Source organism: Brassica napus, chromosome C1 (genome assembly GCF_020379485.1).
Source record: "Brassica napus cultivar Da-Ae chromosome C1, Da-Ae, whole genome shotgun sequence".
Taxonomy (NCBI): domain Eukaryota; kingdom Viridiplantae; phylum Streptophyta; class Magnoliopsida; order Brassicales; family Brassicaceae; genus Brassica; species Brassica napus.
Window position 1 is genome coordinate 18,306,271 of NC_063444.1, and position 27,569 is coordinate 18,333,839.

Consider the following 27,569-nt stretch of genomic DNA (forward strand, 5'->3'; position numbering starts at 1 on the left):
AGACGAGAACGGATTCAGGACGGAGGCAAGACCATCGGAGGAGAGCCAGCAGTTCGCTTCCGAAGACATCTTTTAAAATATAATTTTTGTTATGTGCTTTTAAAACACATTGTGTTTCATGTATAATAAATTTTAATTTTCTCTAATATGACATTAGTTGACTATCTTTCAGCTCAAATATTTCTTCAGAAAAATTGCGATATGTCAAGATATCTTTACTATCTTTCATTAGTTGACTCTTAATATCTTGACTATCTTTCAGCTCAAAAATATTTCGACGTATACATTGTTTATAAATCAAAAATGACATTTGGTGTTCTACTACCCTTTAACCAATGTTGACAAGTGTTTCCATTGCTCGAATAATGTTGTCGTCCAACATATCACTACAAAAGAAATCATTTTTTTTGGTAAAAAAAAGAAATCATTTTTTTTGGTAAAAAAGAAATCAATGTTTGGTTAATAGAAAATTAGCAAAATTCTATTATGAAAATATTAATAGATTCAATATTATAAATTTATAATATATGTTGGTGTTCATAAGATTAATTACATTACTTGTAGTTCACATATAATCTTTCTAATTTTGGCAAAATTCCTATCACAAGATGCCTTCTAACCATTTCTACAAACATTGTATCATCAACATTAAAAATAACACATGTTTTCATCTATTATAATTTCAGAAAGAGAAAGTTCATGGGGAAGGAGGAGGTGGTCTGTTGCCAAAATCTGTCAGAAATTTACAAAACGGTTTCTCAAATCTGGAATAGAAATTAACATATTTCTTCACAGTGTCACATATTTCTCCTGTAATGCCCGTCCCCCAAATCATACTCTTGTGCCCTAACTTGAACAACAAGAAACACCTGCATACACTGAAAAGGAAGAAGGGAAAGGAGTGAATAACACACAGTCATTCAGTGAGAATGGTCATTTCTGCCCACATGACTCCTAACATTATTAACCAACTTGCATGCGAAAATACTAGTCCTAAAACATTCATCACCCAACATATTAAGCAATTAACAAACATAACACATCATTTATTTCAATACACATTCATTAATCGCATTAACATTTCTCATCTCATAACCATTTCCAATATTAATAATAACATGACAACTTAGGCTGGCCGTCACCTCGAAAGGTCGTATGCCACCTTGGGCTCGTCAGCCGGTTTACGGGCTTTGACGGGATTGCCATGTCCTCGTCCTCAGTCCGACTTTACACATTTAATATTTACCTAACAACTTCATCACTTATCACTTTAACATTTATCAACTTATCAACATTATCATCACAAATAATCATCAAACAATCAAACATATCAAATTCCTAGACCTAGCATTTAAGAATACAACTTGACTAATAATAATAAAAGTCCACAGATCACACCCTCACCTTTGCCTTAAGGTTGAAAGTGAGTTCTGAAACTAGCGGGTTGACACTCTGTTCTAGTGATCTGAAATTGCATTTGCGTTCGAAGCGAATTAGGGTTTCTGGTTTTGACAGAACAAGATGATTCTTGTCCAGTAAGAAACGCAAATAAGTATTTGTTCTTACCTCTAAACAAGATAACGTCAACAGATATATATTCTTTGCAGCTAGATCTTTCCAGCGACACCTTACTCGCGTCCTATATATTCTTGGCAGAGCTTCGCCGTAAAAATTGTCTCTCCCTCTCCTCTAGGTCGTGCCCCCAATATATATGTAGAAGAGTTTAGGGTTCAGATCATTCAAAATTACTAAAATACCCTTTTTAGGGTTTTGGCTTAAAACGTGGGCTTTACATTTAAGGTTTTAAAATTTGCTGGGTTTGGGCTGTGACAATTCTCCCACACTTAAAAATAATCCGTCCTTGAATTTCACTGCTGGGCCAGGTATTCGCTCTTGTTCGTAAAGAGATTCGGTTAATCGACCTTTAACCGGTTACTCAAATACTAAGTCATCTTTTGAACTTCATCTCTTTGCCAACAAGATGAATTTTCGAAATACTCTTTCCTTTTCCTTTAGTTCCTTTACAGTGCAAGATTTCTCTAGGTACTGCTGGAATATTTAGTTCAGGTTCTTTACCACCTTGCACAATACTGAAATGTGAAAGACATTGTGAAAATCTGCCAACTCCTGGGGTAAGTCCAACCGATATGCTACAGCCCCGATCCTTTCAGTTATGACTTCTGGTCCCAAGTACCGCGGTCTGATTTTCTTCAACTTCCTCAGATCATTAGTCCCTCTAAACGTTCTCATTTTCAAGTGTACTGCATCTCCAACTTCAAACTCCAAATCTTTTCTTCTTTTGTCTGCATAACGTTTTTGGCGCTCATGAGCTTCTTTAAGCTCTCCACACACTGCCCAGACCATTCAAATTTTATTTCCTTTCCTCTATGGCACTTTTAGGCGTATGTCAATTACTGGCTGATGTTACCTTTACAGGATCCACAACCACTCCTTCTGAAACTACATGCCCCAAAAATCCTATCTTCCTTTGCCAAAAACTACACTTGCTCAACTTAGCAAATAACTGTTGTTCTCGCAACTTATTCATCACCACGCGCAGATGCCACTCGTGCTCTTCTTTACTCCTCGAGTAAACCAGGATATCATCAATGAACACAATTACACACTTATCCAAATACTCCCGAAACACGTTGTTCATCAATTTCATAAAGGCTGCTGGCCCATTAGTTAGCCCGAAAGACATCACTACGAACTCATAATGTCCATAACGTGTTCGAAAAGCTGTCTTCCTCACATCCTCCTCAGCTACAGATATTTATGATAGCCAGAAACTAAATCAATCTTTGAAAAAAAAAATTATCCTTGTAGTTGGTCCAACAGTTCTTCAACATATGGTATGGGTACTTGCTTTTAAATATGACCTTATTCAGTCTCTGAGAATCAAAGTTTTAAAATTTCCAGCATTTTTCTTCACAAGTAGAACTGGTGCTACCATGGCGAACTACTTTGTCAGATGAACCCTTTGTCTATTAAATCCTCTAACTTCTTTTTCAACTTTGTCAGTTTTACGCGAGCTAAGCGATTGGCCGCTCTAGACACTGGAGTAACCATTGACTCTATCTCAATGGTGAAAGCATCTCTCCTTGATTGTGGTGGTCTTTGAATAGTTCGGAAACGTTCTGGTATTCTAGTGCAATTGGAATAATGTGCATCTACTTCACCACATTTCATGGCGCTATGGCTAGGTAAGCTTCATTTCTCTTTGCTAACAGCTCTTCTTCTTGAATCATCGAGATCATAATGAATCTACTATGACATTTAATCTATTGGTAACCCAAATTTTTTTTTTCTTGCATGCATAAGTGTCTTAAAAATTAGACACTTATTACTAATTAAATTTGATGAAATCTCCGAAAAAGATTTTTTTTTTTTTTTAACTTATTTAGAACATTTCAAGAATACTCTACCCCTTTCCCTTTCTATTATGACCCTCCGGGTCAGAACCGGAGTGGCCTTTAACCTAGGCTCTGATATCAAATTGTAATGCCAGTCCCCCAAATCATACTCTTGTGCCCTAACTTGAACAACAAGAAACACCTGCATACACTGAAAAGGAAAAAGGGAAAGGAGTGAATAACACACAGTTATTCAGTGAGGATGATCATTTCTGCCCACATGACTCCTAACATTATTAACCAACTTGCATGCGAAAATACTAGTCCTAGAACATTCATCACCCAACATATTAAGCAATTAACAAACATAACACATCATTTATTTCAATATACATTCATTAATCGCATTAACATTTGTCATCTCATAACCATTTCCAATATTAATAATAACATGACAACTTAGGCTGACCGTCACCTCGAAAGGTCGTACGCCACCTTGGGCTCGTCAGCCGGTTTACGGGCTTTGACGGGATCGCCATGTCCTCGTCCTCAGTCCGACTTTACACATTTAATATTTACCTAACAACTTCATCACTTATCACTTTAACATTTATCAACTAGCAGATCGTCATCAACATTATCATCACAAATAATCATCAAACAATCAAACATACCAAATTCCTAGACCTAGTATTTAAGAATACAACTTGACTAATAATAATAAAAGTCCACAGCTCGCACCCTCACCTTTGCCTTAAGGTTGAAAGTGGGTTCTGAAACTAGCGGTTGTCACTCTGTTCTAGTGATCTGAAACTGCATTTGCGTTCGAAGCGAATTAGGGTTTCTGGTTTTGACAGAACAAGATGATTCTTGTCCAGGAAGAAACGCGAATAAGTATTTGTTCTTACCTGTAAACAATATAATGTCAACAGATATAGTTTCCTTGCAGCTAGAGCTTTCCATAGACACCTTACTCGCGTCCTGACTCTCTCTGGTTCACCGGAAAAACTTCTCAGAAAACTCCTATGTGAAACTGGAAAAACAGGTTTCGGACTTAGAATTTCTGGATTCAGAAAACAGTGATTTTTCTCCAAATTGAAGATCAAATAACTTCCAGAGTTTACCTCGTAATGAAGCGTTCTTAGTGGATATAGAAAGATGGTAACGTCAGCTTTCTAACAATATCCCGAACGTCACCTAAATCCTTTTGTATCAACCAGAAATCTCTTCCCAATATGGCTCTGTGAAACAGAAAAACCATCTGAACCGATTTCAGAAACGTAATGGCTTTCTCTCAACTTGTAGATTGAGTAACTAACTGAGATTACCTCGTAATTGAGATCCGAAAGTTGCTGTGTCTTTCTTGAAACGAGATCTATCAATCCAACTTTAGTTCTTTGCCTAACACTTTCGTATCTGGTCGCAAACTTCTCTCCAAAATCCCAACTTGGCACTGATGTCTCAGAGTAACTGCAGGCTGCGTTGTCGGTTATTTTGGCAGAGCTTCGCCGTAAAAATTGTTTCTCCCTCTTCTCTAGGTCGTTCCCTCAATATATATGTAGAAGAGGTTAGGATTCAGATCATTCAAAATTACTAAAATACTCTTTTTAGGGTTTTGGCTTAAAATGTGATTTTTACGTTTAAGGTTTTAAAATTTGCTGGGTTTGGGCTGTGACAACAGATCAATTGGTGACAAGTCATCCTGGAGGAGTGTTGTTAAAGGGTGAGGTCCTAGGTTCAAGACTCACCAATAACCTAATTATGGAGTCAGAGAGAACTCATAGTGGAGGGGTTGGGGTCGGTGCCCTGCAGGGCTGTGAGCCGGATTCCGAGTGAGCGGGATGGGTTGTCACATCTCCGATCTCGGATTCCAATGAATTTTATTGTATTTAAATACTGTCTAAAGGTTCATCGTGTTATTAACTATTAGTCTTTTTTGAATATGTAAACCATATGAGGATGTGGTTCGATGACATGCTTAAGTTTTTTGGTAAAAATGTTAGATGACATGCTTAAGTTAAGGGTTGGAGTATGGTGTTATTGGTTAATTGGTGGTTCAATGGTAAAGTTGTAACTGGATAGTTTTATTTTGGGGTATGAAATCGGCCTAATTTATGTAAACCATATTAATTAGGATTTGGTTCTATGCTAATTACGACTGAACACAGTCATACAATTTTGTAAAACAATGTTTCATACAGAAACGAGATGCCTTCAAAAATGATAAACTGAACTCAAACTTATTTTATTAATTGCGATACTCACGATATAAAAATAGGCAACCTCTCATATTCTATGCCTGAAAATCTACTATATATATATATATATATTTTATTTTTTTTTATTATTCTTACAAAACATTAGAATAATTAGCAAGGTACGTAGTACGTACTTACGCTACGTACGTGCAGACTTGATGGGATTTGTATGTGTGTGTGTTTAATTATTACTAAACCCATAACGCTCCAACGCTTTTAAGCATTGGGATAAGAGAGCGATTAAGATGAAGACTCATAACTTGATTGGCTCCACCAACGAGCTGCCCTCCTATGAACACCACCGGCACAGTCGGGCTGCAGCCTAGCTGAGCGAGTGCATGTTCTATCTCCTTTCCTCTGGTGATTTCGTCTAACTCATAGATCGTTGGGTTCACGCCAAAGTCGACGAAGAGAGTCTTGATTGAGTGAGACATGCAGCACGAGTTCTTACTGAAGATCACCACAGGTTTCTCGGAGACCATCTTTTGTAGCTTCTCCATCGGTGGTAATGGTATGGATTTCGAAAGAAATTAACTTTTAGGATATGTAAAATTAATCTTCAACTCAGGGGAAATGTGATAATTTCTTTATCGGAATGAGATATCAGGAGTGTAAAATGGAAAGCTTTAGGAATTTTGGAATCAATATGAGAGAAGTGACTTTGAGTTCTTGTGTTTGATGTGGTAAAGATCGACCATATATATGCTCTTATATATGAAAATTTCAGGAATGTAGCAACTTCACGAATGCATGCAGACAATGGAATGAAAATTCTAGATGCTATTGTTCGAATCTTGGTTCTCTGATATTGTGAACATAATGTTACGTGTCTGATTTTTAGAAGTAACAACCATCTAACGTAATCAATTTTTGTAAGAACAGAAAAAAGAGAAGTAATAAGAGAAAAAAGGCATGCATAGTCCAAAAAGCATACGAAGTTTTAATTAAAATAGTTACACTAAATATTATAACAAATGCGATGAAAGAGAAAATTGTCAAATCTAGAAAACTAAATTATCCCACATAAATTTATATACAAGTAACTGTATAAGAGAATTTTTTTTTTTTGAATGGGCTTATAAATTTAATTAGTATTTTCATGTTACTATCTAAGTTTGGAGTCAGTCATACTCTTTTTTTCATTAACCGAAGTCATATCATATGTGTATATCTGTACCTAGTGAAAATCCTTTTTCATCTCATACGGTAAACCCAATTACCTGACTATAACTATTGATGAATGAGTTTTTTGAAGCTTAAATATATCAAATCTAACTGATTCAAGGGGAACATTTCCTCTCTTTTTTAAAAAAATTGAAAGAATGTTAAGAATCTTAACTTAAGATAAGATAGTGGAATATAAGTAAACATTTGGAGCTATGGTCGGTTGAGTTACTCTTGGCTTATACAGACTGACAAAAGCTAGAGTTAAGGATCAAAAATGTTATCAACTAGGATAGGGACAAAGAAGTGTTTGAGTCTTCTTTAAGAAAAGGAGATAGCAAAATCTTAGCTGTGAAGAATAATATGATACGGACGAATCATGTAATTCTTTCAGATTTATGAGCTGTACAAAACTGCAATATATTAGATTTATAGTAATTTTAATTATTTTGTAACGGTTATTTGTACTCAAGATATGTATACAAAAGGAAAATTAGACTGTATAGCAAGGAAAAGAAGCATAATTCATCAAATAACCAATTTCCCAAACTTTTCTATACACACCGTCATATATATATAATAATACAGTATTGTCCCTTCTTGCAACTGTCGTAACCTGCAGAAAAAAAAATTTAAAATTAATAATTATTATGTGTAAAAGTAAATCATGGCTTAATTGTCTTCACATCTTAGAAAACGCTTGCGAGACGACGTATTACAGTTGAAGTGGAGAATGAGCAATTCGAGCCTCTTTTCCTTCTCAGATTTGTGGGATTATTGATGAAATTGTAATGTCTATGTTGATGGTGAAGGGTTATAGTGGATAATAGAGTTTCAAAGACTCGTGTGATGTCTGCACAAAAGTTGATCGGAGAAGATGAACTGTATATATTCTACTACTATGCTATTTTATTATGTTCTATTCCATTTGATTGTTACTAAAAATGCTTTATTTTGTTTAGAAATATAGTTTTTAATTTTTTGAAGTTCTTGTAATGTAAAAATCTCACTATGATCTATATTGTATAGCTTAATATTACATAATATAGTTTAATATTACATAATATAATGTACTTTTTATATTTTGATATTTGGGTTTAGATTTTATATTTAGGCTAGGGTTTAGTGATTATAGTTTAGGGTTTAGTATTTAGAAGGCGGATGAGTATTGTTGGGGTTAACATTAACTTCTTCCATGCAATTATAGACATCATAACTTCACCAGTATATACTATGTCATTTATTTTTGTTCCATTCTATTTGGGTTTAGGGTTATATTTGGGTTATGATATATATTTGGGTAAGAGTTTAGTGACAAGAGTTTGTTTATATTTGGAGTTTAGAGTCTAGTGATTAGGGTTTTGATTTTAGTTTTTAGTAGGTGAGGGGTATGGTTGGGGTCAACATTAACTTATTTCATGCAATCATATATGTTTCATAATTTCACCAATATATATGTACTATGCTATGTATTTTGTTCCATTCCATTTGGTTTTAGAGTTTATATTTGGGTTTATGTTTTAGTGATTAGGATTTTGGATTTAGTAGTATTTAGTAGGTGAGGGGTATGGTTGGGGTCAACATTAACTTATTCCATGAAATCATATATGTTTCATAATTTCACTAATATGTACTATGCTATGAATTTTGTTCCGTTCTATTTGGGTTTAGGATTTATACTTGGGTTTATAATTTATATTTGGGTTTAGAGTTTAATAATTAGAGTTTAGTTATTAGGGTTTAGAGTTTCGTATTTATGAATTGGGGTAGTGTTTAGTATTTAAGGATTGTGGATGTTGTTGCGTCCTCCTATACTATTTCGGTGACATGGAATAGAACACTACGTGCATATGTATATTACCGTATATTATTATTTTTAGATGTTGGGGTTCGGGTAATGTTTAGTACTTAGGTGTTGCATAGTGATTGAGATTTAGGATTCAGTATATAGGGGTTGAGATAATGTTTAGTATTTAAGGTTATGAGTGGAGTTATAATTTTATACTATTTCAGCGATATGGAATAGAACATTCGGTGTATATATGTGGTTAATGAACATGTGACGTGGATGTTTGATATGTGATTATAAACACGGTACAAAAATAATGACGTCGCCTACTTTCTCACTTGCAACTGGAAACCTGTTATAAAAAGAATAGAACCGGATGAAATGTGTTCAAAGAGTCTGATATTGAATTATGTCAAAATCAATGCTACTCATCTAATTTATCACTCAAATATGGTTATTTGGCCAATAAGCCATATACAAAACATTCTAAGATACCCGTTCAATATGTATATTCATCATCAGTTGGATATATAATATGTTGACTATCCAATTTACTATCATTGTAACTTTGGACTTTTGCTCTCACCTCTTTGACATAGTTTTAACTTTTACATACGCCATACAAAAGGGCTATAGCTCCTTCGCTTCTTCAGTATTTGAGAAAACTCGAGATCGCATGATACCATCTCAAGAATTCGAATATTTTCTTATGACCACTTGTGCAATAAAGGCAATCTACGTGGTTCCGTTTTAGCCTTATCGTTATGCATGGAATTCGAATATATTACGATGTCAATAATCAAACCAAATTGGATTTTATCCCCAGTGAATAAAATTTATGTTAAGTCAAGGTCCCAAAAAAATATAAAGTCATAGTTTTTCTTTTTCCTCTTTCAAATGATATTAATGGTGACCCAATTTTGATCTCAAGAGTCGTTATTCTTGTATCAGGAAAAAAAAAAGAAAAGAAAAGAATACAAAACCAAGTGGTGGTAGCCTAGTGGCAATCTCTTGGGGCTTGGTGTGTACCCGCATCAGTCCTGGGTTTGATTCTCTCTGGGAACTAAATTATCACTACTTGGTCAGTCTGGGCTTGGGCTTCGGCCCAAGTGGTTTACATGGTGGGTCATAACAGATGATTGGTCCACCCCCTGACATTAGTCGGAAGGTATTCCAAACTCGGGTCAGGCAGTGTGGTACGCTTTCGGGCTAGTCCATTCTGTAGCACTAAGTGCGTTCCTCCCGGGGCCGACCGGATCAGCCGATAGGGTTTATCAAAAAAAAAAAAAAAAAAAGAATACAAGGTTATCATCATTTTCATTGTATACCGACACATACTTATGTATGTAATATGCATATCACATCTAATTTCTCCGCAATTGGCCCGTACTATCCTATAAAATGTGGAATATATATATCCTCTATGTAACAATAGCTAAAGAAGTTCATACGGCGGAATCCAGTTCTTTACACACATTGTGCAAGTTGTAACGTCATTTCTGTCACGAGGTTGAACAATTACTTCCACAAAATTTAGTCGATGGATAATTAAGAATTAAATGATGGTTTTACCCAAATTAAAAGAAAAATATATTTCTGTAAAACATGATGATAGTGTTACAAAATGCATATAATAATTTTACCCAGCTTGCAGCAAATTGTTCACTTCTAACTACCTAGATAACAATCAACCATGTCTAACATATTTGTGGCAAATGAGATTATATTGTAACTGTCACATAGGTCGATATATGAAATGACAAGGAAGAGGTTATGATATCTTCACGTGAATATAACTTTATTTACATTTATATTTACTTCATAAATGAAAATTAATTTAATGTTTGCGGAAATGAAGCGCTTACTGATATAATGTCCGTGTGCATTTTTAATTATGTTGTCATATGAACGTATATATATAACAACATATATATATATATATATATATATATATATATATGTTGTTCAAAAAAAAAAGAAATATATCTATATTTTTTTTTTTGTGCAACGAAATATATCTATATATAAAGTGTAATGCCCGGATAAAATATTTGCGGAAACCAGAGATCGTGTGATATTATTACTATATGTTAGTATTTTTGTTTTTGCGTGGCCGGTTGAGAGAAAAAGCAAACTATATGGTTTAGTTTTAGCCTTATCGTCATGCAAGAAATCGAATCTTACGATATCACGAATCAAACAAAATTGAGCTTTATTCCCAATTCGGCGAACAAAATTCTTGGAAAGTCGAGCTTGTGGCCAAGAAGACTAGTGAAGCAATCACGTGGTATATTAAAAAAAAAAATCCAAATAAAAATTGAAGGTCACAATTTTGCTTTTTGTTCTTAGAAATATTAATAGTGGGCCAATACTGATCTCAGGAGTCGTTATTCTTATATCACCGATACAAGGTTACATCATCATTTTCAATGTACGTGATTCACGTAACGACATATGCATATGTACGTTATATGCTAAATCGCATCTAATCCCGCCACTTGCCCGTACTGTCCTAGAAGATAGAATATATAAGTAACAATCCAGCGGAGTTCCTTATATTGTAGAATCCAATTCTTCACATAGTTTGTTGTTTAATGGTTGGAACTCAATTTTAATAATGAGGTTGAACGATCACTGCTATTGAAGTTAAACTTGATTTTGGGATATGCTTAATTATGGACCAATAAACTGTTATTGGACTAAATCCAAAATTAAACTCTAAGTTCTAAAATTTTTCTAGAATTATCATCACCTGCTCAAGAAGAAAAAATCTAGATATTGTAGTAGAAAAATTTAGAGAATATGAAAAAAATCTATAGGAATGTTTTCCCCGTTCCTCCTGCTCCATAGAGAAAGAATAGCTTGCCTTGGTGCTCACAAACGGACTTGATCACTGCATCATATACTGCCCGCTGTTGATTGTTGAGCTTGCAGAAAAGTTCCTGGTGAACCTTTTGTTCTTCAGCTAAATCAAACTGGTTGTGCCTCGCCATTGCTCTATTCTTCATTTCGTCCATGATAGCTTTGTTTGGAAGTGGCATGCCTGCAAACTCAGTCAATGACTTCTCGTAGTTCTGAAGCAGGGTCTCTATTTCAATAAGTGTGTAATGCTGCAGTTCGTCTGGGGTTAGTTGGAGGTCTGGGAATCGAAGAAGGCGTCACTTCTCCAGAGATTCTAGGAAGTCGTCCATTTATGTTAGTTTTGCCTCTTGAGAATTTTAATCACGACAAAACATACAGACCAAAAAGGTGAAAAACACGTAAAAGAGTTTCATATATTTTGAATTGAGCCTTATAAAAGGCTGCCTACGTACCCTTTTCTAGGAACAAGCCGAACAGAGTTCGTTTAAAAAGAGTTATGTACAAGAGATCAAACTTCTTTTGCGAAGAGGGGTTCCATTTCAGTCGTCTAGACTTCCTGAAAGTCGTCTGGACTTCCTGGAAGTCTTCTGACAAATTCTTCTTCCATATCAAGTGGAGTCCAAGCTTGTCTTTGTAGAGGAATGATCTATAATAGTTTTGTTTGTGGTCTGTTTTGTGAATTGCATGTCTACTCTTTTAGCTGTGAATTTTTTGTAAAATCAGTAATAATGTTTCCCAAAATGTAATACATGTGCTAACAATGTGTTTACACATTTACAAATCAATGAAATAATAAACTTCAGTAGCCTTTTTTATCAATAATAAACAAATCAATGAAATAATAAACTTCAGAATCCCGTCTTCCGCTGATCCTCTCACCATTTCTTGCGCATATAACAATGCTATGTATGAAGTGGTGTAATCAAGTGTCATGCCAAACATGTCTATCACTTGTAACATGAATAGAAGGAAGGTCTGGAGCCATCTGTTGTAATGAGTAGGTTAACTCCACAGACTATGTGTTCATGTCCAGGTTATAATCTTCTTGAGCCATTGCAACAAGATCACCATGTGTCGAACCTTCACTCAAAAATAACATTCTCGCTCCTTTGAAATTATCAACCACAAAATTCCAACATCCATCTTTCAACAACCATTCTCCATACACTGCATGTAACTGACGCATCATCTGAAAAAGTCAAAATAAAACACATTAGCAAACTTAGAACAAAGAAAACGAAAGTTTATTAAAGATCGAAGCGGACGACTTCAATCTAAGTACTCCTGACGACTAAACTATACGTCGTCTAGTCAACGCATATGTTATTTTTGTAATTGACTTTGAAATCTGTTATTTCAGACGACTAAAAAATAAGTCTCAACTTTTGTTTGGTTAAAAAAAAACTCCGAAAAAGCTAGACGACTTACATTTCAGTCGTCATAGGTTTGTTTTGCATTTGACTGGATTATTTCAGAAGTTTGACTTTCCTGGATGACTTACATTTCAGTTGTCTCGTGAAAATTAAAATAATAATATTTTTTTAAAACTAGACAACTTATAATTAAGTCGTCATAGGTTAGTTTTGCAATTGAAAAAAAACATCAATATTTAATTATATATAGACGACTTACAATTCAGTCGTCCGTCTGACGACTTACATGTAAGTCGTCCACGATTTACGAGGTTTGACCAGAATCTCGGAATAAAATCCTGGACGACTTACATGTAAGTCGTCGGGCGGATGACTGAATTGTAAGCCGTCTGGGTATGATTAAATATTGAAGTTTTTTTTTTCAATTGCAAAACTAACCTATCACGACTTAGTTGTAAGTCGTCTAGTGTTAATAAAATATTGATATTTCAATTTTCACCAGACGACTGAAATGTAAGTAGTCCGGGAAAGTCAAACTTCTGAAATAATCCAGTCAAATGCAAAACTAACCTATGACGACTGAAATGTAAGTAGTCTAGGTTCTTTGGAGATTTTTTTGTAACCAAACAAAATCAGACGACTTAACTTTCAGTCGTCTCAGAAAACTGATTTCAAAGTCAATTGCAAAAATAACCTCTGCGTTGACCAGACGACTTCCAGGTAAGTCGTCTACAGCCAGACGACTTCCCATGTAAGTCGTCTGACGAACAGATCTGGAAAATTAACTCGATTTCATACCTTAAATTGGTGAGATAACTTCCTTAGCACACATAAGGCTTCTCCAAGCACACAGAATCTCAAACGAAAGTGACCCACCCAGAATCGTTAGCTTCTACGATTTTTTAACCCAAAAAAATGTAGAATCAAAATCTTGAGTTTTTTTAGCTCATTGTGGAGAGAAAGTGAGAGATATGATTTGTTTAGTTCACAAGAATGGAAAAAAAGAAGGGTAACTCGATTTTGGGAGCATTAAGAGCTTCAAATTGGTTGTTCATGGTGGTTGGGGTATTGATGGCAATGGCAATCTTGTAATTACTTGAAGATGATGAGGGTGAGAGAGTAAAAATGTCATTTTCGGAAAAAAGAAAAAATTGATGGCATTTTCGTGAATTATATGAACTTGTGGGGTGAATAGGGCAAAACCAATTTCCAAAAAAAATGGAGATTAGTTTTGTGTTTGACTTTAAGTTGTAGGTCAATTCTGCAAAAAGCCCTAATAAAAATAAGTAATTTGTTAGAATTAGATGATTTTTAGACCAAACTGGTGAATATATACTAGACAAACATTTATATTTCGAGTATGCACTTATATTCTATAACAACTTGATATATTAGATTTGAACACTAACATCTGAGTAGAGTTTGCTGATTTTCTTCAAACATTTGACTCTTAGATATGTATATGGAGTTGAACTAATTTTTACAGATGTCGATCTTTTTAAATTGACACTTATGTAATTCAACAAATTCATAGAAGAAGTTAAACAAAGAAACAAAACTCATATCAATGAAATAGAAATGAGAACGAAAACACAATTTTATAGAGGTAGAAAATGATATCACTTATTAATTTTAGTGTATTTTTGTGTGTTCTATAAAGGTAGATCAATCTAATCTTCCACTCATTTTCTCTGCTTTTAATCCGATTGAAAGTTTTTGGATATTCAGGTTTTTCAACTGGATTTGGATATGCATGTTTTTCAGATCTAGAAGACTTCGGGGAAGTTTTCTCGGAAGTCTTCTAAAATATATTGGGCTAGAAGTTTTCTTCTCACGGAGTCTTCTCCCATGTCTCCCTTTCATAACAGATCTGAGCGTTTTAGTAAGTTTTTATGTCAGATTTTTCTTCATTGGGTAACCTCCTGTTGCATAAAGTTCTTATCTTTTTCCCAAACAAAAACTTTCCAAACTCACTCTAATCTTATTTGAAATCACCAAACTTTATATGAATTTTTCATTTTTGTCTTATGTCTTTCTCACTAATCTATCTTTTTGCTGCAGGGTTTTAATTAGATGGTTCTCATCTTCCACTTGGATATGTACGTTGTGTGTTCTATAAAAGTATATATATATATCTAATATTTCACTCATTTTCTTTGTTTTTAAGCCATTTTAACGGTTTTTTTATATGCATGTTTTTTAGATCTGGAAGTCTTCTGACGGAGTCTTCTTCCATATCAAGTGGAGTCCAAGCTTGTCTTTGTAGAGGAAAATGATCTATAATAGTTTTGTTTGTGGTCTGGTTTGTGATTTGCATGTGTAATCCTTTTGTTGTGATTTTTTTTTTTTGTAAATTTGAAGAAAAGTTAAAGAAAAGAATTGGTAAATATGTTCATTTTCCACAATATTATCTTGCCAAAATTACTTACTTGACATAATTGAAATTATTGATACAATTTCAATAGCAAAACACAATAACACAAAAAAAATAATCAAATTTATTACAACTAAGGGAGAAGAATTCTCAAGAATGCTTAGTCAAATTCAGAAAAGATAAACCATTACATAAGTTCAAAGATATAACAATTTCAATAGAAGTCTTATGAGAAGTCTTCTCGTAAGACTTAAATTTAAAGCGGAAAATTGAAATATAAGCGGCAAATTTAAGCGAAAAATTAAAATTTAAGGTGGAAACTCAAAATTTTAAGTGAAAATTGAAATTTCAAATTTCATGAAAGGTAAAAAGTGTATCTTATGATCTAAGAAGACACATTAAACAATGTTACTTGATATTCTTGAACTTACTTAACACTTTTGAAAATTATATAAACATATCTTAAAATTACTTTAAAAATTTATAAAAACTAACGTAGAACCAATTTAGTTATGAATTTCATTCAAGAGCTCAAATGTCGACTAATATACATGAATTAATTAGAAAATGTTAAAACGTCTTTATAGTCTTAGAGAGAATGAAATTTTATTAAACATTAACGCAGACGACATCCACAGAGCTCGTCTGTAGACTTCTAAGAAGTCGTCCATTTATGTTAGTTTTGCCTCTTGAGAATTTCACATATTAAGTTGTAACTTCTATTGTAATCTAATATATTTTGGCTGTTTTTGACATTTATGTTAATATCTCTATAAATTAATAAAATTTCAAAGTCTCAACATTATTAATTTATCGAGGAACCCAAATAAACACCACCAAATATGGTGCTCTGCTATAACTATGAAAACGAATCACCGCAACAAAACACAATTAAAAAAACACTCACTCACACAACCTTAATCACATTACAATACTCAAAACCTAGGGAATCAAAGACCAAACAAAAGCATGCCATCACTTAATTATATTTATATAAAGCTAAAACAAAGTCAACGACCCCGCGCTTTTTGCGGGGGATATGCACCCAGACATCATAGTGATTAAACCGGAAAGGGTTGTGCAGTTGGTTTCAAATAGATGTGAGTTTTCATTGCCGGTAGTTATAAAATCATTAGATACCGTATGATTTCAGCCATTTAAATAATGGAAGAGGGTCCAAAAGTAGTTTCCAAGTGTGAAACCTTGAATGACATTTGGGATGTTAAAACGGACTATACATGCCCGTTTATTTGACCTTGAATGTTCATTGGGATGTTAAACCGTTTATTTACATGCCCGTTTAACTTTAAGCGAGTTTATTTTAATACGGCCCGTTTAGATTCATTTAGGCCCGTCTAGACCCGTTTTTTCTTCTTCTATTTTGGTTTGACGGCTTTTACTCTTCTTTTAATTTTTTGTTTTAAAATACCGTGTTATTAAAAACAGTTTTAATTATTTCACATGTTTAATAACATGTAATGAAACTGATTTGTGTATCTAGCACATATTTAAAATCTGAAATTTACATAAAATACATATGAAACTCAGAAAGTGAAATCCCATAGAAAGAGTACATTTATGTCCATATAATCCCTTTGAGCATCAAGGACTCCTATTGTCTCGAGACTCCAAATCCATCCTGCAAATACACAAAAAATGTGAAGATAAGATATATGCTTTCTCCAAAGATCGGTCATGAAATAAAATGATGATATTCAAAGAAGTCAAGGACTCAGAATAGGCATCATTGTTTTGGTACAGAATCACTAAAGAATTATTATTCTGTTACTGTCTTCTTACTACCAGAGAAGTCGAAGAAGTCTCATTTCTAAAAAAAATACAGTAAACCCGTAAATTCATATCGAACAAAACTAAAGTCATCTTGTAACTCTACACAATTACAAAACTGCAGAAGAGACTTGTAATGAGACTAAACAATCACTATAAACATACTCCATTACTTCAAAATCCTATTAATGCTCATCAGAAAGAATCTTAATCCACACAAAACCAAAGAGACTCCATTACTAATGGTGAGTAAGCACAAGTTTCGGTAAATACAAAAGCAAAGAAATATACAATCCCATCATGAAGATGAAATTATTATTTGCAAATCCAAAATGAGTGGTCTTATAAGCTTACCTGAAAGTGATGACCCAAATCTGGAAAAGATACTGTTTGCCAGCAAGATCCCCAAGACAATTTAGATATTTGTATCCTTCATCGTCATTATCTAGTAGACAGATTCGTTTGTTAATAAAAGTTAACCTTAAGGGTGACAACATGATTTGAGTTTTTTTCCCGAATGCTCACCTTCTCTAGAGCGAGTGTGGCTGCATCTTTTATGGTGAGTTACGTAATTTCGTTGTTCACAACAAACGTAGCATTGTCATGTCCATTGTCAATAGCAAACTCAACTCCATACCTGATAAACAGGGCGTATTGTGTGAATTCTGATTGAAAATTAGAGCAATTCTGATAAATACTTAGATATTGCACGAGCTTTTGGTTATTTATTAGACGTTTATAACATCCATCCAAAACATAAGTTGGAAGTATCGGACTTGCGGTTCAAGACGGAATCACGTACCAGGCGTGTTGTGGAAGCAGCGTCGTTGAGGTCCAATCCCTGTAAAAAAAAATGATTTATACAACGACATCTGCCGGTGTGGAAGTGAATTTAGTGTGGATATCTAAATTTAAATAGCGTTACCTTCTCATTCACGACGAGACGTGAATTATGATTCTTGACATCGCAGAGATTCTATATCACTTCTCCAGGATAAAACTCATCAACGGAAAAAAAGCCAGATTCTTATTTTAATAAATGTTTTATCTGTTTCTTGATGTACGTAAGGTGGCCGAATTATGATACGGAGAGTCATTCATTATTCATAAGGAGAAATTTTACATATACATTTAGTCTACTATCCAAGTGCAAAATATACACAAAATATTACATAAACTTATTATATTCTAATTAATCTACAAATTTATTGACAAATAAATCCAAACTTCTGCGTGAACTTAGCGCCATACGCATCATAATTCGCATCGTAAAACAACATGGATGAAATCACCGCATCGGTTTGTTGTTAGGTCGTAGGGCGGGGCGAGATAGTACGCCTCTTTGGTTCACCGGTTGTGTTTGTCATCTTGCACAATCGAACTCAAAGACGAGAGAGAGAGAAACAATAAGAGTTTGAGAATGAAGAACAAGCGGCTCTATTCTACGTGAATGAAAACAGAGACAGCTCAAGAACAATATGAACTCTGAAAGAATTGGATCAATGCTCTCATACCATGACAATTTATGAATTGCTCAATATCAACTTGTGTATTAATAGTTTAAAATAAAACAAATATAATAGAAGATATTCTAATTTTTATCAAATCTTTATTATTTAAAATCATTAATTATTATATATATTTTAGCATATTAGGTAATTTCGTAAATTTTATTTAAAGAAATAATGAAGAACATTAATGAAAAATTTATGGTTAGTTTAATAAAAAGATTATTATATATTTAGATGGACCAATCTATTTTTTTAAAGAATTTAATAACCATTTTTGTGATGATACGTGGCTACAAAAAATGTTGTATTCTCAATTAATATGTAAGTGATTCCCTATGTGGAATATTTTGTCCCTGAAGTCAGCCTCACCAGTACTGTAGTACACGCATAGCTAGTATTCTATTTAGCTCCTTTGAATCCATATCTTATTGCCAAACCTCATGAACCGGAGGATCTACATTCATCTGTTTTTCTATATCCATCACTGAAGTAAAATTAACTTGATAAATTGAAATTTTTTTTTTAACTCCCGAAGTACTAGTGATGGAAAGTTTTGGGCACTCATCATCAAGTTTCAGCATTACCTCCAGTAAGTAAGGATGTCGTAGAGATTTTGGTACAAACTCACTATGTCTTAGCAACTCGCTATAACGAAACATGAGGTTTGGAATTGTTGATACATTGGACAGACTTGCTAGATCATGACAATTCACGGGTGTTGGCGAAGGACTTGAAATCAGACTTGCTTGCTCAGTCTCGCGGATGGGGGTATTCATACGCCTCTAAAGACTTATTATAGGAAAAAGAAGCGCGGGAAACAGTTGATGGAAGCAGCAGAAGATCAAAATACTGATGACATGGACAAAGAAGTCAGTTAGTCAACGAGTTGTGGAGGGAAGAAAGACTCTGTTTAGCTGGATGTTTGCTGTTACAATTTATTTTCAGAATAAATTTCAGTGTTGTTGCTTTAGTTTGTTTCAGATTTCATATTTCGAATTTGTGAGTGAGACGAGCTCTCTTGTTGATATTAGAGCCAAGGCCCAAGTAATCAAGCGAAGCCCATCAGCCCATAATATCTAGGGTTCCTATCATGATTGATACTATAAATTTGTGTAATGTTGAGATGTGTATTAACTTTGCTGCTATAAAGGCAGCTTCCCCTTCATTTATGAATATCAATTTAGAATCATTTTGATTTTGAAGGCAATCTAAAGCTTTCTCCTTTATTTCTGTTTCTTGCATAATAAAGCTCTTTGAGTATGTCTGTATCACTTTCTTTTATGTCTCAATAAGTTCTTTTAAGACACAAATCTCTCTAATTCACAAATGTCATCAGTTGAGACCAGTGCCGGTCCGGACTTAAATAGCGCCTAAAGCATACTTAAAACATGTTGCCCCCTAATTGGCTTGAGATTTTATCAGCTCGTCTTTTCTCTCCTTTCTCTTTCTATTTGCACATCCACTTGACTGATTCCTGATTCTATTTCCCGGTAACATTTTCTGCAAATTTAAAAAAGCAAAAGTGAGCATCTATTGCAAAATAAATAGCAATACATATAATACAATACAAGATAAGTAAAAACTATAATCTGATCAAAAAGTTGCTTTCACGTTAACTATTTTTACAGAGTTTTTAGTTTTATGTTTGCTTATATTTCAGAATTTTTTTTTTCAAAAATAATATAACTTACGGAAAAAAACTTACAGGAACAGCAGAGAAAATACATTTTAAAAGGATAAGTCTTCTTGTGTATTTGATTTGACCAACGCAAGGTGAATGTTATATAGACTTCAAGATGGTAGCGAAAGGGCATTAAACAGGGAGAAAAAAAAGATTTTAAAAAATGTAATATCAGAGAACAAAGGGAATAATTAGGTTTGGGTTAACTTATTTGTTTTATAAACACACAGAAAGGAACTAAAAGTTGTTAGATAGTTGAGCATACCTTTTGCGATATTTTTAATGATTATCAATATCAAAAGCTAAAAAATAATAAAAAAGAAGCACTGGTATTCGAACTTGAATCCCGAGGTTAATGTGCAAGTATACAAACCACTAGACCTATGTATCCCAAGACAATCTGGCGCCCCAAAAAATATCTAAACTCTGGCGCCAAAAACCCTTGCTTTACGGGCTTTAGCCCAGGGCTAAGACTCGTATGAGAGTGCTCAGAGAAGCTCGCGAGAGTGAATCTGATATCTCTTGAGTGCATATTCGAAGTTGTAATCAAGTTTCGTATTGATTGAGATACGTTGAGTTTGTTTACATTAGTCTACGTGAGAGGAGAACATATTGATATGTAATCAATAAACCATTTGGCCGGTTTAGGGCCTTTATTAATATAAATATTTCAATTAAAAAAAAGAAAAAAAAAGAGAGGAGAACATATATATTTATGTGATTATTAATATGTGTTTTGAGAAAAAAACGTACTATCAAGATATGACATGGATCGTCCGTATCAAATATTCCTCACACCTAATCTAAAGAGATTTTGTTATCTGTACGTTTTACCCAATTTATTGATAGTTACACTTTTATTCTTTAGCTGCAAGAGGCACAAATGCACATGGGTTAAAGTTGATTCTCTCAGAAAAAGGCTTCATTATAGTTAATCCGTAATATGAAAGCTTACGTACTTTAAAAAGTTATATATATACGACCCTTATAGAACATCCACTGCATCAAACACACCAACACAAAATCACTTCTCATCTTCTCCCATAGATATCACACTTTCCCAACTAGCTAGTTTTTCAGTTTTCATCGCTGTTCTAGCATCCGCTTATCATTATTTCCAATTTGCTTTCGGGACACAGTTTTACATTACTAGACTAATGGAAAAGCTACAGAAGATGATCTCCGAGAAGTCAGTAGTGATCTTTAGCAAGAACTCGTGCTGCATGTCTCACACAATCAAGACTCTCTTCTTAGATTTTGGTGTAAACCCGACGATCTATGAGTTAGACGAGATCAACAGAGGAAATGAGATAGAGCAAGCATTGGCTCAGATCGGCTGCAGCCCCACTGTGCCGGCGGTTTTCATAGGAGGTCAGCTCGTTGGTGGAGCCAATCAAGTCATGAGTCTTCATCTCAATCGCTCTCTACTTCCAATGCTTAAGCGGGTTGGGGCGTTATGGCTTTGATTAAATATAGAGATGTACTTACTTAGAGGATGATTGGTTATGATTGTAGATGCTCTCTACAGCCATATCAATATGTTCTCCTCTCACGTATACTAATGTTGAAGTTGCATCAGTTGTACACTTGTACATGCATTACAAGAAAACAACGGCATACCGAAAGAAAAAATCGTCGGTATGTCGTCGGAATAACGTTGTCGGAATAACGTTATTCCGACGACATACCGACGAAACAAGTCCTCGGAAATAACTCCTCGGAAATTCATTTTTCCTCGGAAATCCCTCGGAAATTTCCGAGGAAACTCCGAGGACCACCAGTTTGTCAGAAAGGTCCTCAGAATATACCGAGGGAAAACTTCCTCGGGATATTTCGATGGACTTTCCGGTGGTCCAATCCTCGTAAGTTCCCGACGAAATGTTCCTCGGAATTTTCATCGGGAATTTCCGAGGAACGGAGCCCTCGGAAAATTCCGAGGAAGGAGTCCCTCGGTATATTCGGACGACTTATTCCGAGGAAATGTTCGTCGGAAATTTCCGAGGGTTCATTTCCTCGGAATTTCAAAAAAAATTAATTATATTTTAAAAAATAAAATTTTTGAAATTTAAATTCGAAAATATAAAATTAAAATTAAAATTGAAAACATATTAGATAATATTCAAAGTTGTACAAATAAAAATAAAACATTCCGAGTTTTTGAAAAAAAAAAAAACTATGGGTCTTGCACGTTCGGGAACACCTCGTTCGGGTACATCCTCTTCATCATCTCCATCATTTGCTGGTTCAGCCTCTTCTGTGCCTCATAGCTCGCCTGTTGAGCCGCCATCTGGGTCTCCAACAAAGATATGCGATCATCCTTGTCATTCAACTGAGCCGTAAGTACTTCCACTACAAGAAAACATAATCTTAACGAGGGCGGTTTTCCTCGTTATTTCGTCGTAAAAGAGGCTTTACGACGAATTAGCGAGGAAGCGCGTTTGCTCGTTACTCGTCTGTCGTAACACATATTTCCTCGCTAATTCGTCGTAACTTAGCGAGGAATATATTTCGTCGTAAAGACGAAGTAGAGCTATTCGTCGTAAAGACCACGTCAATATTCCACGTAAGGACGTCGCTATATTTCCTCGTAAATACCTCGAAACGAGTTCCTCGTAATCTACACGTAAATACCTTGAAAGAGTTTCCGCGCAAAATACACGTAACAACCACAAAAGGATTTCCTCGTAAAATATTCGTAAATCTTTCCTCGTTATTTCCTCGTAAATGGTTCCTCGTAAAATACTCGTTTAGTATTTCTCGTCATTTCCTCGTAAGGTTTCCACGTAAAAAGGTCATACATTAGCTACGAATTTACTTCGTTTTTATTATTTTACAGAATTTAAAAATATAATTAAAATTATTTAATTTAATAATAAATTAAAATTTAAAATAAAAATAAATCAATATGAAAATTTTTTATATATAAATAAGTTTTGAATTTATATAATACAACAACCGAAAAAAAAAACTAAGGGTCGTTCATCGCCCGGTAGAATTCATCACTCCTCCTCGTAACATCCGCCTCGTTATGTACGTCGGATGACTCGCCTTGAATGGGATGTTGTTGTCGCATGTTCCTCAACATGGACTCCCATTCCGGATTTGTGGCCGCAATAACGTCCAAGAAGCCCTCGACTCCACCCATACGAGATTTTGTCGCGGTCAACTCGTTACGCAGCTGAGCGGACTCTCTACGCAGCTCAGTGACTTCATCATCCCGTCGCTGACCATAAGACGATGTCGCTCTCGGAACATCGTTGACGGAACCAATACCCAACGTCCGTCCCTTTTTTTAGGGACAACCTTAAAAACAAAAAATAAATATTGTAAGTAAAAATTTAAAGTTAAATTAAATGAATAATAAAAAATTAATTTTTTTGAAAATTTACCTCCTCGTAAATCTTATCCACTTCAAGTGTGGATAAGGTGACGGGTAATCCGTCGGTAGACTGCTGGGTCAGCTGAGTCTGGCGGTCTTCAACCCGAGCAACTACGTCGTTGTAGATTTGCTCGGACTTGCCATCTACAAATACGCCCGCCTTGTTCTTGTGGGTCCTCTCGTAAAGTTCCATAAGAGACGGGAGATGTCCCGTCTCTTTGGCCTAAAAAACATTTAAGAAAGTTAGAATAAATTAATATATATATTAAAAAAATTATTTAATAAAATATTTAATTACCATTTCCAAACGGACACCGGCGTGGGGTTTTTGGCCCGTAGTGTGAAGCATCGGCCCGTTTCCGTGCTCATCGACCGTGTTACGGGAGTTAGAGCAAGCCTGGGCGATTCTAATGGAATCAGGAAGGCGCCAATAACGGATGAGGCCATCCCACACATCCGTGGTGAGCTCAGCGGGTTTGCCACGCTCATACCCCTTCACGATCCAGTCACCCTTCCAGTTGGAGACCGTGTCCAACAAGCGAACTTTCGCCTTCGCGTTAAACTTCTTCCTCACCTTCTCAGTGATCCCCAAGGCCCAATTATATTTTTGCTGTTGGAAAAAATAAATTAACAATTAGTTTTTTAGAAAGTATATATATAAATCATGAAAAAATTAAAGTATATATAATTAATTAATAGAAACTTACAGCGTAAATTTTGAACCACGTCTTTCTGACGTAGTGAGGCGTCTTACTCCAGTTTGGATGTGGCATGGAGAAGTAACCCTTGATCGTGTCGGTTACGTCCGATGCAAGACATCCGTCAACCCCCCACCTGGAAAATACAAATTTAAAATATAAATTATTTTTAATGTTATAAAAGAAATTTAAACGAATTAAAAAAAAATTAATGCAACATACCACAAAGTTCCGTCCGGTCGGTCTGGGTCGATGACTGGTAAACCTTCTCTGCCTGGCAGACTGAGAATGTCCTCTACAGTGTACTGCGAGTAAGGAGCACTCGGAGGCACCATCAAATCAGGATGAATATCGGCGGCCATCGGAGGTGCCATCGGAGGAGGCACAGGAGGAGGCATCGGAGGAGGCACATGAGGAGCCGATGGTGCACTAGAAGAAGTAGACCCAGAGACTCTCTGAGTGTACTGAGTCTCGGGGACAGTCTCCTGACCCGAAGAACCGGGAGCGGAAGAAGAGGCCGGGTCTAAACGACTACCCGGCTCACCGAAGATCTCTCTGTAATGGGCAGTAAGTCTTCCTTTTCGAACCTGGGAAAAAAATGAAATTTTTAAAATTAACATCAACAATATATTTCCCAACATTATCCACCTAATCAACACTAAATAACATAAAATCCGCAAACCTATCTAAATTCCCTATACTAACCACCTAATCTATCCTAAACTAACCAAATTAGAGAGGAATCAGAGAGGCTTACCATTGCTACGAAATGGAGAGGAAGTAGAGAGGAAAGAAATAGTGAGCGCTCGGGTGTATATATAAGATTACATATCGTCGCAAATTCCTCGTAAGTTTACGACGAAATAGCGAGGAGTTACAAAGGCCCGTGTTTTTTTTACGAGGAAATTGCGAGGAATCACAAAGGCCCGTGTTTTTTTATACGAGGTATTAACGACGATTTAGCTTACGAGGAATTAACGAGGCTTGCTTTCCTATAAATATACCCACAACTCTCATTCGCAAACCACACACAAACTCCCAAATCACACCTTATCTCAAATCACATTCCTCAGCAAAATCCTATTCAAATTATAAATATTTGAAAAAAATAGGAAAAGGAGAAGATATTAGAATTCATGTGGGCGAGACTTACGTATTATAATTGCTGGAAGTCTTGCCACATGTTAATCTGGCATTTCTCTCCTTTTCCATTTTTTCTAGTTTTTACGCTACGAGATATTTACGACGATTTGTACTTACGTGGAATTAACGGGTTTTATGTTTAAATCCTTTTATGTGGTCTTTACGACGATTTCTGCTTACGTGGAATTAACGAGTGTTTTGTTTAAATTCTTTTACGTGGTATTTACGACGATTTCATCCTACGTGGTATTTACGATGATTTCATCCTACGAGGACTTTACGACGATTTGTGCTTACGTGGAATTAACGAGTGTTATGTTTAAATCCCTAGAATCCGAAACCCGAAACCCGAAACCCCAACCTGGAAACCCGAAACCCAAAACCCAAAACCCGAAACCCCAAACCCAAAACTCCAAACCCCAACCCCCAAACCCGTAACCCGAAACCCAAACCCCCATCTTTAATTTTCTACTTCATATATTCCAAACCCCATCTTTAATTTTAAGTTTCGTCGTTATTTTTAACGAGTGTTATGGTTAAATCCCTAGAACCCCAAACCCGAAACCCGAAACCCGAAACCCGAAACCCAAACCCCCATCTTTAATTTTCTACTTCATATATTTCAAACCCCATCTTTAATTTTAAGTTTCGTCGTTATTTTTAATGAGTGTTATGGTTAAATCTCTAGAACCCCAAACCCGAAACCCGAAACCCGAAATCTAAAACCCGAAACCCCAAACCCCAACCCCCAAACCCGAAACCCCAAACCCGAAACCCCAAACCCGAAACCCCAAACCCGAAACCCCAAACCAGAAACCCAAAACCCGAAACCCCAAACCCGAAACCCCAAACCCGAAACCTGAAACCCGAAACCCGAAACCCGAAACCCGAAACCCCAAACCCCAAACCCCATATTCCTTATTTTCTACTTCATATATTCCAAACCCCATCTTTATTTTTAGGTTTCGTCGTTATTTCCTCGTTTTCTTACGTTTTATTTACGACGATTTCATCCTACGTGGTTTTTACGACGATTTCATCCTACGTGGTATTTACGACGATTTAGTCCTACGTGGAATTAACGAGTCCCGCGTTCTTTATTTTTATATTTCGTCGTTATTTCCTCGTTGAACTACGAGGACTTTACGACGATTTGTGCTTACGTGGAATTAACGAGTGTTATGTTTAAATTCCTAGAATCCAAAACCCGAAACCCGAAACCCCATATTCCTTATTTTCTACTTCATATATTCCAAACCCCATCTTTATTTCCATTCCAAACCACAATTCCCACATTTGCTTATTCATAAAACAAACTCCCGACATTACCTTATTCATAAAACAAACCCCACATTATCTTATTCATAAAACAAACTCCCTCATCTTATTCATAAAACAAATACATCAATCGGATACATCGACATTCTCGTCATCACTAGAAACATCATCATTTTCATTAAACTCGTCTTCAACAGCTTCGTCTGTGGCATCATCGGTAAGATCTTCGTACTCGTGATTATGCGGATCAATGAGAAGGATGTCATCAATTTCTTGTTCAGGTTCCTCGACTTCATTTATCTGTTCTTCTTGCAATGGTGGTTCTTCTCCACTGATGATTCGTCCTCGAGGTGTAACTTTGATCACTGCTAACCAATTTATACCTGAATCTCTCATCCGAGGGTATGGAAGGAAGCTAACTTGGTCTGCTTGTGAAGCTAAGATGAAAGGCTCGAATTTGTTGTACCTTCGTCCACCGTTGACATCAACTACACCGAATTTGTTAGACCGAACACCTCTGTTGACGACGGGGTCGAACCATTCACATTTGAAGAGGACGCATTTCAGCTTCAGTATCCCTGGAAATTCGACTTCAATAATCTCCGTCAAGATCCCGTAGAAATCTGTTTCCCCTTTCACACATATTCCATAGTTACTGGTCGCCCGCTGTCTACCATAGTCATATGTATGAAAAGTATAGCCTCGTGTGAAATACATCTGTGATGTGGTGACCTTTACAAGTGGAGATTGAATTACTTCGTGTAACCACTTAGGATAATCTGCATCGTCGTCGTCATAATCAACCTGCAAAAATAAAGAGAATGTTAATGAAATACAGATCATGTATGAAAAAAAAGTTTTAGTTAATACCTGATTCCGCAACCACTTAATGAAGTGTTGATCTTTCCTTTTGTC

General features: G+C 35.4%; 2 protein-coding genes and 1 long non-coding RNA gene across 3 annotated transcripts; 1 reads left to right on the forward strand and 2 right to left on the reverse strand.

The window, feature by feature from the left end:
- Nucleotides 1–5,580: 5,580 nt before the first annotated feature.
- LOC106390551 (monothiol glutaredoxin-S4) lies at nt 5,581–6,310 on the reverse strand. The gene has a single exon (XM_013831046.3). It carries the CDS (start codon nt 6,112–6,114, stop codon nt 5,806–5,808), a length of 309 nt encoding a protein of 102 aa, XP_013686500.2. The 5' UTR covers nt 6,115–6,310; the 3' UTR covers nt 5,581–5,805.
- A 9,351-nt stretch (nt 6,311–15,661) lies between these two features.
- Nucleotides 15,662–20,198, reverse strand: LOC106390554. The gene is made up of 4 exons (XR_001278283.3): nt 17,767–20,198; nt 17,490–17,601; nt 17,319–17,409; nt 15,662–16,815 (listed from the first exon to the last, which is right to left on the reverse strand). It is a non-coding gene; the product is annotated as an uncharacterized LOC106390554 (long non-coding RNA).
- Nucleotides 20,199–20,880: 682 nt separating this feature from the next.
- On the forward strand, nt 20,881–21,742 carry LOC106390552 (monothiol glutaredoxin-S4-like). The gene has a single exon (XM_013831047.3). It carries the CDS (start codon nt 21,314–21,316, stop codon nt 21,620–21,622), a length of 309 nt encoding a protein of 102 aa, XP_013686501.1. The 5' UTR covers nt 20,881–21,313; the 3' UTR covers nt 21,623–21,742.
- Nucleotides 21,743–27,569: the final 5,827 nt, after the last annotated feature.

What these genes read in the sequence shown, in the direction of transcription:
- LOC106390551 (XM_013831046.3), bottom strand. Translation starts at nt 6,114, where the DNA reads ATGGAGAAGCTACAAAAGATGGTCTCCGAGAAACCTGTGGTGATCTTC.
- LOC106390552 (XM_013831047.3), top strand. Translation starts at nt 21,314, where the DNA reads ATGGAAAAGCTACAGAAGATGATCTCCGAGAAGTCAGTAGTGATCTTT.